Source organism: Bos indicus, chromosome 2 (genome assembly GCF_029378745.1).
Source record: "Bos indicus isolate NIAB-ARS_2022 breed Sahiwal x Tharparkar chromosome 2, NIAB-ARS_B.indTharparkar_mat_pri_1.0, whole genome shotgun sequence".
Lineage (NCBI taxonomy): Eukaryota > Metazoa > Chordata > Mammalia > Artiodactyla > Bovidae > Bos > Bos indicus.
The window spans coordinates 80767077-80784795 of record NC_091761.1 but is presented as its reverse complement, the minus strand read 5'-3'; the positions used below and the strand labels follow the sequence as shown (position 1 = coordinate 80784795).

General features: G+C 36.2%; 1 protein-coding gene across 1 annotated transcript in view; it reads left to right on the top strand.

Moving 5' to 3' along the window:
• TMEFF2 (transmembrane protein with EGF like and two follistatin like domains 2) overlaps positions 1-17719 on the top strand; it is a 278065-nt gene that overhangs the window by 14728 nt on the left and 245618 nt on the right. Inside the window, exon 4 of the mRNA XM_019974224.2 lies at positions 4112-4138. Within this exon, the coding sequence (XP_019829783.1) occupies positions 4112-4138 (27 nt within the window). The remainder of the gene's footprint in view (positions 1-4111; positions 4139-17719) is intronic.

The following is a 17719-nucleotide window of genomic DNA, read 5'->3' as shown; positions in this document are numbered from 1 at the left end:
GCTTTTTAATACACTGTCTAGGTTTGTCATAGCTTTTCTTCCAAGCAGCAAGTGTCTTTTAATTTTGTGGATGCAGTCACCATATACAGTGAATTTGGAGCCCAAGAAAATAAAGTCTGTCACTGTTTCCATTGTTTCCCCATCTATTTGTCATGAAGTGATGTGATTGGGTGCCATGATCTTAATTTTTTTTGTTTAAATGTTGAGTTTTAAGCCCGCTTTTTCACTCTCCTCTTATACTGTCATGAAGAGGCTCTTTAGTTCCTCTTCACTTTCTGCCATTAGAGTGGTATCATGTGTTTATCTGAGGTTATTGATATTTCTCCCAGCAATCTTGGTTCCAGCTTGTGAGTCATCTAACCTGGCATGTCACATGATACACTTTGCATAGACGTTAAATAAGTGAAGTGACAATATACAGCTTTGACATACTCCTTTCCCAATTTGGAATCAGTTTATTGTTCCATGTCCAGTTTTAGCTGTTGCTTTTGACCTGCATACAAGTTTTGCAGGAGGCAAGTAAGTGGTCTGGTATTCCCATCTATTGAAGAATATTTTAGTTTGTTGTGATCCACATAGTCAAAGGCTTTAGTGTAGTCTATGAAGCAGAAGTAGATGTTTTTTCTGGAATCCCTTTGCTTTTTCTATGATCCAGCAGATGTTGGCAATTTGACCTCTGGTTCCTCTGCCTTTTCTAAAACCAGCTTGAACATCTGGAAGTTCTTGTTTTACGTACTGCTGGAGCCTAACTTGAAGGATTTTGAGCATTATTTTGCTAGCATGTGAAATGAATGCAATTACATGGTAGTTTGAGCATTATTTGGAATTGCCTTTCTTTGGGGTTAGATTGAAAACTGACCTGTTCCAGTCCTCTGGCCATTGATGAGTTTTGCAAATTTACTGACATATTGAATGCAGCACTCTAACAGCATCATCTTTTAGGATTTGAAATAGCTCAGCTGGAATTCCATCACCTTCACTAGCTTTGTTTGTAGTAATGTTTCCTAAGGCTCACTTGACTTAACTTAAGGCCATGACTTAAGTGACCTTTTTTTTTTTTTTCAGTCTATTCCTCTATCTTCACTAGCTACTTAATTTGGCTCAAATCAAACACAAATGTTCTTAAGGATCATGCCCCTTGAATTTTTAGAAACATATGTGGGTAATACAAGCCAAAATACTACTGCCATTTTTCTTGATTTTCTCCAGCTATATGTATTTAATAGAAAACATATAGATGAATAGGCAAGATGTTCACTCAAATTTTTAATTATTATGTTCCAGACACAGTGATAAGCATTTAAAATGTGCCATTGTGCAGTTATCCTCAAAGTAGTCCAGTAGGATAGACATTACCCATTGATTAGAGGACCAATAAGCTTAGAATGGTTGAATAATATTCCTAATGTTATCCAATGAGTATGTTTGGAGTTTGGAATCCATCAGCTTTTATTCATTTCCTCTTAGGTGTATATATATGTAGGGAGCTGAATAAGACATGGTTCTTGATTTAAAGATGTTTACACTCTTAGTGGAAAAGAATAAGAAGCTATATACATACAACTAAAACAAAGGTAGACTGTATAAATGCTACAATAATACAACCTGTTATTAACTTCTGATGATTTTATAAGTAATTTTATAACTTAAGCTTTCAAATTAATTCAAATAAAGTCAGTTAAAATTCTAGCTGTGAAAAGATACAAAAAGTAGACTTTAGCAACTTTGACCATTCAAGCACTGTCCTGTCCAAAAGTGATTGCTCTGTGTCTTAGGACTCAGTTCAGTTGACAGGACTATTTTCCTGCTATTGAGATGAATGCATCAGCCTTTTTTCCTCTATTCTCTTAAACCAGTCAAATTGAATAATTAGCATCCTTATTTGAGTCTACATTTACCAAGAGTGGTTTTAATTATGAAATTTTTTTACCAATTAACTTGCCTTTAAGGGAAGGATCAGATCAGATCAGATCAGTCGCTCAGTCGTGTCCAACTCTTTGCGACCCCATGAATCGCAGCACACCAGGCCTCCCTGTCCATCACCAACTCCCAGAGTTCACTGAGACTCATGTCCATGGAGTCAGTGATGCCATCCAGCCATTTCGTCCTCTGTCGTCCCCTTCTCCTCCTGCCCCCAATCCCTCCCAGCATCAGAGTCTTTTCCAATGAGTCAGCTCTTCGCATGAGGTGGCCAAAGGGAAGGATAGGCTGACCCAAAGACTTTCTCCTTAGTCATGTAAGCAGTTAATGGCTTGAGGCTTTGATTTAATAAAATATTAACTCTTATGGATATGTTAGTCTGGGTATCCACCAAGGCTGACAATTCAAAACAGCTGCTCCTTCATGACAGTGCTAATGTCTAACATAATGACAAGGAGAATTATTGGCAAGGCATTCATTCTTCCCTGTGTCAGTCTTCTATAGATTTTCATACATCATGCCTCTATGAGTGCTTTTCAATAAAGTGTCATTGAGGCAAGCAAGTAGAGGTAGTATTTTATTTTAATTGGTCTAAAACAACAAACACAAATTCATAAACATGGCATTTGATATGGCTCTTGAAATCTGGCTGAGAATTCAGTGTAAAATGAAGGCCAGTAAGACAAAGAATATCAGTATTAGTATACCAATATTAGTCTTATTTCCCATTATTAACATTAAAAATACATAGCCAAATGTATTTAGAATGGAAGGAAGTAGGGGGAGGCAGAAGGAAGGTGATGTCTCCACTTAACAGGTAGAAGCAAATGGAGACTCAATGGTTTTGACTCCAACTGAAGGCAATGGCACCCCACTCCAGTACTGCTGCCTGGAAAATCCCATGGATGGAGGAGCCTGGTAGGCTGCAGTCCATGGGTTCGCTGAGGGTCGCACACGACTGAGCGACTTCACTTTCACTTTTCACTTTCATGCATTGGAGAAGGAAATGGCACCCCACTCCAGTCCTGCCTGGAGAATCCCAGGGGTTGGGGAGCCTGGTGGGCTGCCATCTATGGGGTCACACAGAGTCAGACACGACTGAAGTGACTTAGCAGCAGCAACCAGTCCATCCTAAAGGAGATCAGTCCTGGGTGTTCATTGTAAGGACTGATGCTGAAGCTGAAACTCCAATACTTTGGCCACCTCATGCAAAGAGTTGACTCATTGGAAAAGACCCTGATGCTGGGAGAAATTAGGAGCAGAAGGAGAAGGGGATGACAGAGGATGAGATGGCTGGATGGCATCACTGACTCAATGGACATGAGTCTGGGTAAACTCCAGGAGTTGGTGATAGACAGGGAGGCCTGGCATGCTGCGGTTCATGGGGTCGCAAAGAGTCAGACACGACTGAGCGACTGAACTGAACTAAACTGAATAAATTGAGTGTTTCTGGGAAATGAGTTGTCAGAAATTGACAACTTTCCCAAGTTGTAATTATGTGAGAGGGAGGGGAAAGGACTGGAGTAAAAGGAAGGCAGAGAGAGGTTATTGTCTTCTCTGCCAACATCACCTAGGGTATAGCCAATTTTAGTCACAAAGGCAAACCTGAAGCTCACCCTTTTGGATTTCAAAAACAGTAGATGCTGTTTATACAGATAGACTCTTCCAGAGTTGTGGTATTTGGAAAACGTATTAGCTCTTATATAAAAAGATATTCATCTTTAAACAGTTTTTTCCTTTGTAATATAATGTACAAGAATATAAGCCTTAATTATGAGTATTTGCCACAAGTCTTAGACTACTTAATTTCTAAATCTCAGTGTTTGTTATAAACATCTTGTTTTTAATTTTTTTGTTAATGGCATCATATTCATATTGACTAAAATAAAAATGAGAATTTTTACATAGTCAAATTTGAGAATTAATTCCAAAGCTAGATAATACATTGTTCATGAAATTTAAGATGAAAATAATAGAGAATTTATTTTATAAGCTATATTATAGATATTAAATTACATTGATATGAGAGTTTTTCAGATTAAATATTAGTAGTTTTTCAATTATATTAATATATAATGGAGAAAGTATTTATTTTAAATTTATTTTATTTTGGATTTAATTTAAAAGTTTATAAATATTTTTTGAATATGTTTTTTAAGCTAAAACAAATTACTTCCTTTTTTCCTCCCAGATGCAGGATCAGGATCTGGAGATGGAGGTAGGAGTTGCCTTTTTATATATTGAAAGATTTACATGTGGATGTTACTTGTGGATATTTACTTATGTATTTTTCCTTACATATGTCTAAGACGAATTCACATTTTGCATTTTAGGAAAGGGAAAACTAAAAACAAAATCATTCTTCTTATTAAATAAATGTGTATACCATATAAATTATTTTATAATTTATGAATCATTCTTAAGAACTTTTTCCATCTAATATTCCTATTCATTTATATATTTGTGTTTGAATTGACTTTGAGATAAACCTGCATAACAGAACTTCATAATAAGCCTCCAAGCATATTTGGCAGGACAGAAAACTCATAGAAAATCATTTAAATATTGGTTTTTTAAAAATACATAATTACAAGGTATTGATACTATTACATACATAGCTATTATGTAAACAGGAACATAATTATCAAATTAATAGTTTGAAACTGAAGGAGCTTTAGTTCATTAAAGAAAAATAAAAATAATAAATTTAAGCCAGTGAAAATAAGTGTCTTTACTTCTTTGATTAAATTAATCTATAGTTATTTTTACTAACACAAGATATATGTTTTCATGATTTAGTTGTGTGTTTAAAGAAGTATATGAGATAGGCAGAAACTTTCAAAATTTTATATGATACACTTACTGCCAAATAAGATTTTACTTATGGATTGAACCTTCATTGTAAATTTCCCAAAATGCTTTTCCAGTTGAAATTCAAACAAAATTCTATCTTTATTTACTACAAGAAAAAATAGAAACAACTAAATATAATTTCAACAAGAATACTGAAAAGAGAATGAATAAAAACATAAACATTCTCTCAGGACCTTGCTTAAGTTATATAAAATGATTAAATGCATGTTTCTATTAAACTTTAGTTTTTAATGAAGAATTTGATAAAAGATGAGGAAAGAAGATGTTGGAGTCAGGAAAGTCAAATTCTACTGCTTACCTTATCTGGTTTGGGCAGCAAGTTAGATTTATCAAGTCAAAGGCTTAACTAGTTCAAATAAGCAACACCCAGAGAATAAAATTAGAGCAGCATATTGGAGGACAATTTTTTTTCATAAAGACTGAAATTGAATAGGAGTCATGATTCAGTACCATGAGAGTATGAATTTATTTCCATACCACATGACATTAGACAGTCATTTGATGTTAAGATAATCTTACTATTTCTAAGAAATTATTTTTTCCTCTGGCTGATTAATATAATATTCCTAAGAAAATTTCCCTGTAAGTTTTGGAAAGATGAGCTTCTAAGATCAAGCAAACTTTAAAGAGAAAAAGGAAAAAAGTTTTTTGAGTAGATATTTCACTATCAGAATATTAAGAAATCCATCAGTTTGTTAAAATGTCAATTTTGGAAGGGAGCAGTTCTATGAAAAATTTCTGTATTATTTCCCAGCTATTTAGTTTTTATGTGTAGTCTACTTAATTTGAAAGATATTATATTGTTTCAACTGTTCCACTCTTCACACGTCTTATTAATTTTTTGGCATCTTTAAAAACAAAACAGAATTATCTTCGTTGCTCCTTTTGTTAAAGCACCATGGTATACTTTTTTCTAGTTGAGTCTTTTCCTCATGTCATACATCATTTCATCATTTTTTCAATAATAAGGTGTAACGGGTGTATCAGATACTTATTGCCAGTTTTTCCTTCATTGTATTTAGCACATGCAATTGACAGTAAAGTCAACCTCACTCTTCCTTGTTGAACTCTAGACTGAAATATTAGGTTCATTATTTTTTCCTGTGATCTGTATAAGGTGATTTTTTAAAGGAAATCACTTTAATTTCATGAATAAGACATTTATAACTTAAATTTCATATACTTGTTGCAAACTATATTCCTTTGTTTTATCTCCTTTTAAAAAATTTCTCTACCTTTCAATTATATGTGCTTTATATTAACTTGGAGGAAAAATAAACAAAACAACTTCTTAAGAGATAATTGCTTTGGGAAGAAAATAAAAGCATATAGGGCCCATTTAATTCTGAGCTGTATTCTTTATAAAGAGTTGTTTTTCTGAAAGTTGTGGTAAATGAGTATTTACTCCTAGCTGTTTGCTTTATTTTTAGTCAGAGACTCAATAATTTTTGTTTTGTTTTGTTTTTGCTAAATTTATTTTTTCTAGTCTATGTGTTCTTTGCTCTGAAATACTAATGGTTTTAATTTTCCATATTTTTTTAACTTTAGTACAAAATGATAGAAAGCTTAATAACGAGAACCTAAAAGCATAGTTTAGAATGATCTGCACAATTCTAGTTCACATATCGATTGGATTATATGGAAAACATATTTGACTTGCTACCTCTGCTATATAAAGGACGGACTTGCTCCTTTTTCTGACCGAGTTCCTGTTACCAAGATATCTAGAAGAGCCAGAATCAGTTCCCTTTGAATTAACCAAAAGTGATTGAATTACCTATTATTGTTTGGTTAATCCAACAGTCCTAGTTAGTGATTGTCCTAACAAGTCTCTATAGGATGTATTCTCAATAACATGTATTTGGTTAATAATCAAGACATCTTTGTAAGCACTCTGGATAGTTAATGGTTATTTTTCTAATTTCATTTAACAAAAGTTAATATACTTCCCAAATGTAGTGCATTGATCTGAATAGTGAAGTGAACGATTTTATTTGGAAAACACACATGTGTGACTATCATAAATGACATGGTTAAATCAAATCCAAATCCAAAACACTTTATAAATACATAAGGTTTTACTTTTTTAGATTATCCTACATTCTTAAACAAATAAATATTAGTATTGAATATTAGACCTGATTTTTTTAAATTAAGTTTAACTTACTTGCACAAGGGTGTATCTATCATTTATTGCACTTGAGGAAACATTTTTACAGTATAAAAGAGATCTAAATGTTTCATAAAATTTATGCTAATTTGTTTTTGTATGTTTTATAGAAGGTTTAACTATCTTTAACTATTAATCTATTTATGTATTAAGGAAACATTAATATAAAGAATAATCCTGTGTTATTAGTTTTGAGTGAGAGACCAGTTGTCTATGGAATTCTCTGTTTTCAAGCAAAATGTTTAGTTGAAAAGGCATTTTAATCAAATAACCTTTTGGACAGACTCATACTTAAAAAAAAATTCAAGTTAAACTATAATTAGCTATATATGTGTCTGATAGAAAGGTAATATGTAGTAGAGTGTGGATAAAATTCCAAAGAATTTCAAAAAGTAGTAAAAAGAAAGGGGTTGGTGTTTCAAGTACTTATATATATGGAGATAATGTTGTAAATAAGAAAACGGGTGTGTGTAGGAGGGATAATAACATCTTCTCCACCCACGGACTTCCTTAAGCAACAAACACTGCACTGTGAAAGAAGTATTAAAGGAGCCTCTTCTCAAAATCTAGGGCTGTGTGGGTGCTTAAGGGATAATTTTTAACACCTGCTTTTATTTCACAGTCTTTCAGTCATATTATAAGATAAGACCATGAATATTTTCCATTAAGCTTAACATATATTTCTGGATTAACTAGACTTCTGACAGATTCCTAAAAACAAAAACAAGTCCTGTAAAATAAAAAGTACATTTTAACTATCAAAAGAATGATAAACATATTATCCTGTTAAAAGTCTGGAAGAATTCATGATTAAATTTTAATAACATCTTATGGGAAGTTGTATGATAATGTCTATAGAAACAAAATGTCTCTAAGAGATACAACATAGATGCAATGGGTATATTTTTAATTCATGAGGTAAAATGAAGCTCTGGGGCTTCATACAACTTATACAATTAAATACTTTTAAGAGAATTCTTTAATAATTTAATCAAGAGATTAATGTCAGATATGTACAGCAACATATCAAATTAAATTTATATCCATTTGTTGTAGAAAGCCTGATTTTTGTTTTAATAATCCAGATAATGGCTATTATGATTAATTTAATGCACAAAATCAGTTATGCTGTGTTTTATTTAATGCAAAATTGTCCTATGCAGATTATCTTTGTATAATTTTACTTGGATGTACATAATTAAGACATTTATGTTGTATATACTTTGGCTAGAACAAGAAATATTTACATCACAACAAACTGTAGACCCTAGGCTGTTTCTGATCATGTAGATTGCTAAAAACCAGAAAACAGTGTTATAACAAGTTTGAGAACTGAAAATTAATTTTTTAAAAATTCTTAGATTTCTAATGTGGATTTGATGATATTCAGGAATTACACTGAATTGAACAAGTCTCCTATCACCTGGGGACCATAACAAGGTTTCTGGAGCTCTGAAGCTGAATATGACATAGTTCTTTATACTCAAGGAGATTAACATGTAAATTCTTTTCTTAGCAAGCAATGGGAAAATTATGATTCTAATTATCAAAAGAGAAATAATCCCCTGTAGAAATAAAATGTTAAGTATACTGTAAATAACAAGGAACTGAATGTTCATTCCATAAAATATTCTTATATCAGGTTAAGTAATTTTTTCTCCCATGTTGCTATACCAGTTCCCTTTCTTGATCTCAATCTGTACCTCTCCACCTTATTGTCATAGTCAAGTTCTGGCAAACAGTGTGCCTTGCCATGTGTTTTCTCCACTGGGTACACATTACAGCCAAAGTCTGACAGGCATCAGTTGTCAGCAACCTCATCTGGAATACTGATTAATTTAAAAATTCTACCCTGTACGCAAAGTTTGAGATTTTTCCATGGCAATACATACAAGGAGGAAGCAGAAACTGCTCTTGCTTTTGCTGTTCTACACCTTAGAGCTGCTGTTCTGCCTAGAGATGAGTTTATAGACATCTGAACCACAGATGAAATATATCTCAGGTTTTCATGGAGTAGAATCCATTTTGCTTCCTCTATAGCTCAAAGAAAACCAATATTGTGATGGAGTGATGAAATAGAGGTAGGATGAATGAAGATAGTGGATAACGAAAATGGAAAAACAAAACCAGCAAACAAAAGGAGGGAAACAAAGTGAGAATGATGGAAAATGAAAAGGGACAACAAAACTTTGTTACCAACATATCTTCACATGTGACTACCTTCTTAAAAATAAAAATAACTTTCTTTTTTTAGTAGAATGATAATAATTGACTGAATTTCCAGAGAAGATTGCTTGGGGATGTGAAATGGATGCCACAATATTTTCTTTTTCTGAATCACTTATATGGATTTCTAAAACCTATATCTAGGAAAGTAAATGTAATCATTATGTACAGTGTGATAGACATGGCTTTGGGCTAAGAATCTGGAGATTTGTGTTCTAAATTTTTAATTGTCTTAAAATGCCTTTTTGAGTCTCAAATGCCTATTTGAGTTTACTTGCAAAAAATTTTTAATTGTCTTAAAATGCCTTTTTGAGTCTCAAATGCCTATTTGAGTTTACTTGCAAACTCCTTGGAGATTCATTTATTTTATTGGTAAAGGAGAATAGTATCTGCTTATAGGAAAAGATGATTATAATAAACTAATGCAAAGGACTATGGATTCAAAAAAATGAAATGAAAAGACTTTATATTAACTTTGTTCTTTTTCCCATTTAAAAATATAATTTCTCTGAAGGGTTTAATTGAAATTTGGATCTTTGAATTAGTAAGTTTTAAGTTCATGGTCTCCAGTAGCATATTGGGCACCTACCGACCTCGGGAGTTCCTCTTTCAGTATCCTATCATTTTGCCTTTTCATACTGTTCATGGGGTTCTCAAGGCAAGAATACTGGAGTGGTTTGCCATTCCCTTCTCCAGTGGACCACATTCTGTCAGACTTCTCCACAATGACCCGCCCGTCTTGGGTTGCCCCACAGGCATGGCTTAGTTTCATTGAGTTAGACAAGGCTGTGGTCCTAGTGTGGTTAGATTGACTAGTTTTCTGTGAGTATGGTTTCAGTGCGTCTGCCCTCTGATGCCCTCTTGCAATACCTACCGTCTTACTTGGGTTTCTCTTACCTTGGACGTGGGGTATCTCTTCACGGCTGCTCCAGCAAAGCGCAGCTGCTGCTCCTTATCTTGGACAAGGGGTATCTCCTCACCACCGCCCCTCCTGACCTTGAACATGGAATAGCTCCTCTAGGCCCTCCTGTGCCCGCACAGCCACCACTCCTTGGACCGCTCCAACATCTGCTGGATCATTGAAAAAGCAAGAAAGTTCCAGAAAAACATCTATTTCTTCTTTATTGACTATGCCAAAGCCTTTGACTGTGTGAATCACAATAAACTGTGAAAAATTCTGAAAGAGATGGGAATACCAAACCACCTGACCTACCTCTTCAGAAACCTATATGCAGGTCAGGAAGCAACAGTTAGAACTGGACATGGAACAACAGACTGATTCCAAATAGGAAAAGAAGTATGTCAAGGCTATATATTGTCACCCTGCTTGTTTAACTTCTATGCAGAGTGCATCATGAGAAATGCTGGGCTGGAAGAAGCACAAGCTGGAATCAAGATTGTCGGGAGAAATATCAATAACCTCAGATATGCAGATGACACCACCCTTATGGCAGAAAGTGAAGAGGAACTAGAAAGCCTCTTGATGAAAGTGAAAGAGGAGAGTGAAAAAGTTGGCTAAAAGCTCAGCATTCAGAAAACAAAGATCATGGCATCTGGTCCCATCACTTCATGGCAAATAGATGGGGAAACAGTGGAAACAGTGTCAGACTTTATTTTTTTGGGCTCCAAAATCACTGCAGATGGTGACTGCATCCATGAAATTAAAAGACGCTTACTCCTTGGAAGGAAAGTTATGACCAACCTAGATAGCATATTCAAAAGCAGAGACATTACTTTGCCAACAAACGTCCGTCTAGTCAAGGCTATGGTTTTTCCAGTGGTCATGTATGGATGTGAGAGTTGGACTGTGAAGAAAGCTGAGCGCCGAAGAATTGATGCTTTTGAACTGTGTTGTTGGAGAAGACTCTTGAGAGTCCCTTGGACTGCAAGGAGATCCAACCAGTCCAATCTGAAGGAGATCAGCCCTGGGATTTCTTTGGAAGGAATGATGCTGAAGCTGAAACTGCAATACTGTTGCCACCTCATGCAAAGAGTTGACTCATTGGAAAAGACTGTGGTGCTGGGAGGGATTGGGGACAGGAGGAGAAGGGGACAACAGAAGATGAGATGGCTGGATGGCATCACCAACTCGATGGACATAAGTTTGAGTGAACTCCGGGTGTTGATGATGGACAGGGAGGCCTGGTGTGCTGCGATTCATGGGGTCCCAAAGAGTCAGACATGACTGAGCAACTGAACTGAAGTTCATGGTCTAAAATATTGATGCTGAGATAATAACAACTCTACAAATCCAATCACAGTTTTCAGTATTTAGAGGAGATAGCTAGATTTGCACTTTGAAGGGGAGTGAAATCATAGTTTTGATATTGGAGGAACTGTAGTTCTATATGACAGGTAAGAAATAGGGAACAGTTTTAAAAATTCAAAACAGTCAGTTCAGTTCAGTTCACTTGCTCAGTCATGTCTCTTTGTGACCCCATGGACTGCAGGATGCCAGGCTTCCCTGTCCATCACCAACTCCCTGAGTTTACTCAAACTCATGTCCATCCAGTCGGTAATGCCATCCAACCATCTTATCTTCTGTCAACCCCTTCTCCTCCTGCCTTCAACCCTTCCCAGCATCAGGGTCTTTTCCAATGAGTTAAATCTTTGCATCAGGTGGCCAAAGTATTGGCGCTTCAGCTTTAACACCAGTCCTTCCAATGAATATTCAAACTGATTTCCTTTAGGATGGACTGGCTGGATCTCCTTGCAGTCCAAGGAACTCTCAAGAGTCTTCTCCAACACCACAGTTCAAAAGCATCAATTCTTCGGCACTCAGCTTTCTTTGTGATTCAACTCTCACAAATGATTACTGTCCATAATGATTACTGAAAAAAAACATAGCATTGACTAAATGGACCTTTGTCAGCAAAGTAATGTCTCTGCTTTTGAATATGCTGTCTAGCTTGGTCATAGCTTTTCTTCCAAGGAGCAAGTGTCTTTTAATTTCATGGCTTCAGTCACCATCTGCAGTGATTTTGGAGCCCAAGAAAATAAAGTCTCTCACTGTTCCCATTCTTTCCCCATCTATTTGCCATGAAGTGATGGGACCAGATGCCATGATCTTTGTTTTATGAATGTTGAGTTTTAAGCCAACTTTTCCACTCTCCTCTTTCACTTTCATTAAGAGGTACTTTAGTTCCTCTTTGTTTTCTGCTATAAGGGTGGTATCATCTGCATATCTGAGGTTATTGATATTTTTGGCAATCTTGATTTCAGCTTGTGCTTCATCCAGCCTGGAATTTCACATGATGTACTCTGTATAGAAGCTAAATAAGCAGGGTGACAATATACAGCCTTGATATACTCCTTTCCAATTTGGAACATTTGTTGTCCCATGTCCAGTTCTAATTATTGCTTCTTGACCTGCATACAGATTTCTTAGGAAGCAGGTCAGGTGGTCTGGTATTCCCATCTCTGTAAGAATTTTCCACAGTTTGGTGTGATCCACACAGTCAAAGACTGTAGCATAGTCAATGAAGCAGAAGTAGATGTTTTTCTGGAACTCTCTTGCTTTTTCTATGATCCAACGGGTGATCAAAACAGTAAATAATTCTTAAGATTACAATGGCAGTCAGTTGCCTCTGCAGAAATCCCAAAAAGAAGAAATGGGAGGGATTCACAATATGATGGATTCGGTATACTCACATGGAGAAGGCAGTGGCACCCCACTCCAGTACTCTTGCCTGGAAAATCCCATGGATGGAGGAGCCTGGTAGGCTGCAGTCCATGGGGTCGCTAAGAGTCGGACACGACTGAGCGACTTCACTTTCACTTTCATGCATTGGAGAAGCAAATGGCAACCCACTCCAGTGTTCTTGCCTAGAGAATCCCAGGGATGGGGGAGCCTGGTGGGCTGCCGTCTATGTGGTCGCACAGAGTCAGACACGACTGAAGCGACTTAGCAGCAGCAGCAGCAGGTATACTCACAAAGAAGAATTTTCATTAGGATGCTAAGCATTGCAAAGTTTTTCTAAGGGGATTTGAACTTTTAGAAAGAGATTCTTTTAAAGTAGATGGAAATACTTTATTATAGTTCTGCTGGATGCCAGAGCATGAATTAGATAAATCCATAAGGATACCTAACTCAGGTATAATTGTTTGTAAAATGCCCTGTGGTTTATAAAAACCACTAATTTATTTAATCACAATAGCAACCTTTGGATATGTGGAAGATAATTAAAAAAAAATAGCATTTTACCCACAATGCCAGCAACAGTACATTATGTTAACTAAGCCAGTCCTTGAATTTCAAGAAGGAAGGAAACTATAGTCTACAAGGTACCCTACCTTTTGCAGTAGCTGTATGCAACACCTATATCCAATAGACCCCATATTCTATTTACATAAATCTTATCAACAATCATATGAAATTTTATTATCTCTTCTCCTTACCCTCTTCTTACTCTCATTTTTATTTCTGAAACTATCTATTCTATTCAAAGTGTTATTAGTCATTCTGTTGTGTCTGACTCTTTGCAATTCCATGAACTTTAGCCCTCCAGGTTCCTCTGTCCCTGAAATTCTTCAGGCAAGACTACTGAAGTGGGTAGTCAGTACCTTCTCCAGGGGATCTTCTCGACCCAGGGATTGAACCCATTTTTCCTGCATTGCTGGCAGATTCTTTACTATCTGAGCCACAGGGGAAGCCCATTCTATTCAAGGTCATCCTCAAACCCCTATGGATTTACGTATCATCAAGTTAATCATACTCATCAATCTATAATGGTTTGCTATCTATTCTTCTCTATTAATTTTCCCTTCATCACCCATCTCTGGTCTTATTCCTTTTTGAAGTATTCACTCTAAGGTATTTGTTATACTTTAACTTGGGGAAAAAATATGATTGTGTAAGTGGTTGCAGGAAGTGGTAGTTAAAGACTCAGTCTCTGGAAGTGTACTCTGTGGATTTGGTCCCCATTCCACCACTTACTCGCTATGTGACCACAGACAGGTTACTTACACAATCTATTTTAGTTTCTTCATCCATGATCCTTGCAGGGTTTCCCGAGAAATAGAATCTGAGGTTAGATTTGTACATTCGAGGTTCACTAGTAGGGCTTTCAGGATCAGCATCGGTAGGAAAGAAGGATGTAGGACTGGGCAGATGGAGTAGGAATGGTGCAGTTTTAAAAAGCCACGGCAGGCACCATAAAGAGCTCTCAACATGGCATGTCCCCTCTGAGTTGTACTTAAAATTGGGTTGATGGGGCTGCACCTTCACATCCCACCATTGATCACTGTTGATGTGGGTGAACCCCAAGGGAGTGTTACCTCGGACCAGGCGGCTCTCTTTAACTACAGGCTAGACCTGGATAGGGACTCTGCTGTGACCTGTCTGTGTACAACATTCCCAGCAGAGAAGGGGCAAGTATGCTCATTGCATCATGGCATTCTCTACAATCTGTAACATTTAAAACAAGAAACAAAACAGAATCCCTGCTCTTGCAGAGCTTATTTCTTGTGAAAAGAGCCAAAGAGTAAACAAATAAACAAGAAAAAATATGGATTGTCATATGGTATGCAGGAGGGGAAAAGTGAGATAAGCAAAGGTAGAAAGTTGCTAATGGATTTGAAGTGATCAGGAACGCATGGACAAAGATAAGGAAGTGAAGGATCGGGATCGAGGCTTGCAAATAAGCAAGAGAAGGGCATTCTAGGAGAACTGCAATGCAAAAGCTCTGAAGGTGCATAACCCCAGAAGGTCTCAGATGTTAGTTAGACTGAAGTGAGTGAGAGGATGCTTGGAGATAAGGAAGAGAGATGGAGGTGAGCCTATAGACCCTTTTATGGGGTTTGACTCTTCCTGTGAGTAAGTTGGGAGCCATCGAGGGTCCACAGCAAAGAAAATGTTCTGATGTGACTAGTGATTTTACCAGATCTGTGTTGAGTTGAACGCAATGAGTTGAAGTAAGGGAAGAAGGAAAGACTACTGTAATTAAAAGAAAAAAGATGGGACTTGCCTGTAGTCCAGTGACTTAGGCTCTGTGCTCCCAATGCAGAAGACTAAGGTTGGGTCCTTGGTCAGGGAACTAGATCCCATATGCCACAATTGAAAAAGACCCTGCATGCCAAATAAGTACACATATTTTTAAAAAGAATGAACATATTTAAAGAAGAAAAAAGATAACATTTCTTTTACCTGCTTGTCAATGTTCAGGAGTCTGTGATATATTCTCCACAATGTCTCTTGTCTATTCCAGATGTACCAATCTGCTACCCACCCAAAAGACGTTGTCGGTGGTCCTTTAAGTAGATATCCTACTGTAGATATTGTGCAGTAGTTGAATCAATTTTTTTTTCTCTTAGGGTATTTTCATATTTAGGGTTTTATTTAAGATGTCCTTCTCTTGTTTTGATGCTTGTAAGCAAGCAGAACATTTCAGGCATTAGCAGACAGTATTTAATACATAGGAATCTCTCTGCATGCTGCAGTGCATGCCAAATTGCATTGACTTTTGTTTCAAATTTGGATTTGAAAATATAGCATTTTTTTAGTGTACTAGATGTACAATATGTATCGTAGCATATGATTTTCAATGTGTACTTAACAAAGAGCAATTTCATTTTCTCTGGTAAATTACACACTTGTTATAGCTTTGGGATTTAAAAGAATCCTGGAATAAATAGAAAACAATATGTTTAAATAATGTTAGCATTCTGGCTCAGTGAGTCAAACCACAAGAATTATTCCAGTGACTTTCAGTTAGTCAACTGGTTCTGAAGATAACTTTCGTTTTGTATTCCTTGCTGGGATCTCTCTCTGAGAAGAATAAAAGGAGAATTAACTGTATTTTAAGTAAGGTTGAATGGATGATTCCAAGAACTTGTTTAGCAGATGGATCATTTAAATTGGATCTATTCCTAATCAAAAAAATATTTATTTAATATAAAATAATAAATACAGTTCTTATAAACTTAAACTTCTATCCCATTTTCTCTTATTTCCCAGCTGCTTTTCTCACTCCTTAATTTCATAGTTTGACTGATTGGATGGTTGTTCTAAGATTACCTTCTGATGGGGAAAGCCACAAACAGAAATCCATATTAGTGGAACCAGTTAAGAGGGAACCCATTTCTAGTATAGCCTCTACACAAAATTAATGTACTCTGCATGTATTTGGTCCTGGCTAAATTGAGAAATTTTGCAACATCTTGGAAGCATTGAATTGGGGTGAGAGTCATTTTAGACACACTCCAGAGACTGTCACCTTAACAGAAAGCCATGGCCTTTGGCAAGTAGAGTTTCTGACACACTGATTTAAGCGGTGGTGGTGAACATTTGGTAAAGAGACATGTTGAGCCACATACTATCATTTCTCCTGAACACTTGGAGCTTTCTGATGCAGTTTGAGTTCTAATCCTTAAGGATTGGAGAGTTTACAATGGTGAAGATTTTATTAAGTTACTCAAAAGACAACTATAATAGCGGTTTGAATGTGCTCCTCTTTGAAAGTAGGTGTTATTTTTAAATATAATTAAAGAGAAACAACTGGCAGTTTAGAGGAAAAGGGATATTAGTGGTAGTAATTACACTGTATCTTAAACAGTGGGATGATATTAAATGGTTATATTCTGGAAACTCATGTTCTAACTACTTTTGAGGCCCATGCTGCCCCAACAACCACATTCAAGCATTCATTCAGAAAACACCCTTGACCTTTCACGAAGAGAGAGCTTCCTTACACCAAACTCTGCTTTGAAATAGAATATGGCAGAGTTATAAACCCAGTTCAATCCTATAAATCAGGACACTGTGTGAATTTTCTATTGTGAATAGCTCTCAGATTTCTGTGTCCAGACCCTTCACCAATCCCTTATTTCATCCCTCGTCATCTCTTGTCTATAATGTTGAAAAAACGCCTCCTAACTTATCTCCCTTTTTCCAGTCTTGTCCTAAAATTTTTCTTACTTGCACAGTCAGAATGATTTATAGAAAATACTTATCTGAGCATATCATTCCCCTGCCTACAACCCCACAATGGCTGTCCATCATCCTTAGAATAAAAGTCAGTCTTTCCAGTAGGAAGTACAAAGACCTCCAGAATTGCTCCAGTACCTGCTCACCATCCTCATCATTAATCTTCTTCACCTCAGAGCTGACAACTCCATTGTACCTTTGCATTGAGAGTAGTTCACTGAGACACAATGTCAATAGGTTTCATGCCTCTTTGCTTTGCTAATGCTCTTCCCTCTTCCTAAAATGTGTCCCGTGCTTTTGCCTAAATAGTATTCATCTTCCAAAACTAAATCAAGGCTCATATAATATAGGGAGATTGCCGTAAATCTGCTGATTGGAGTAAATATCATTCTACTTTGTGTCACTAATCTGATTCATTGAAGTAGCATGTTTATGTATGTGCTTACAGCTAATTATTAATACCCTTAGATGCAGACCGCAAGGCCATATGCTTAGGAGGATATCATTGAATCTTTGCTCAGCTGAGCTAAGGCTCTAAAACTAACAAAAAAAAGTGTGCTTAAATTTTGAAATGTTTCTATTCACATTTGGCTACTACAGTTTAA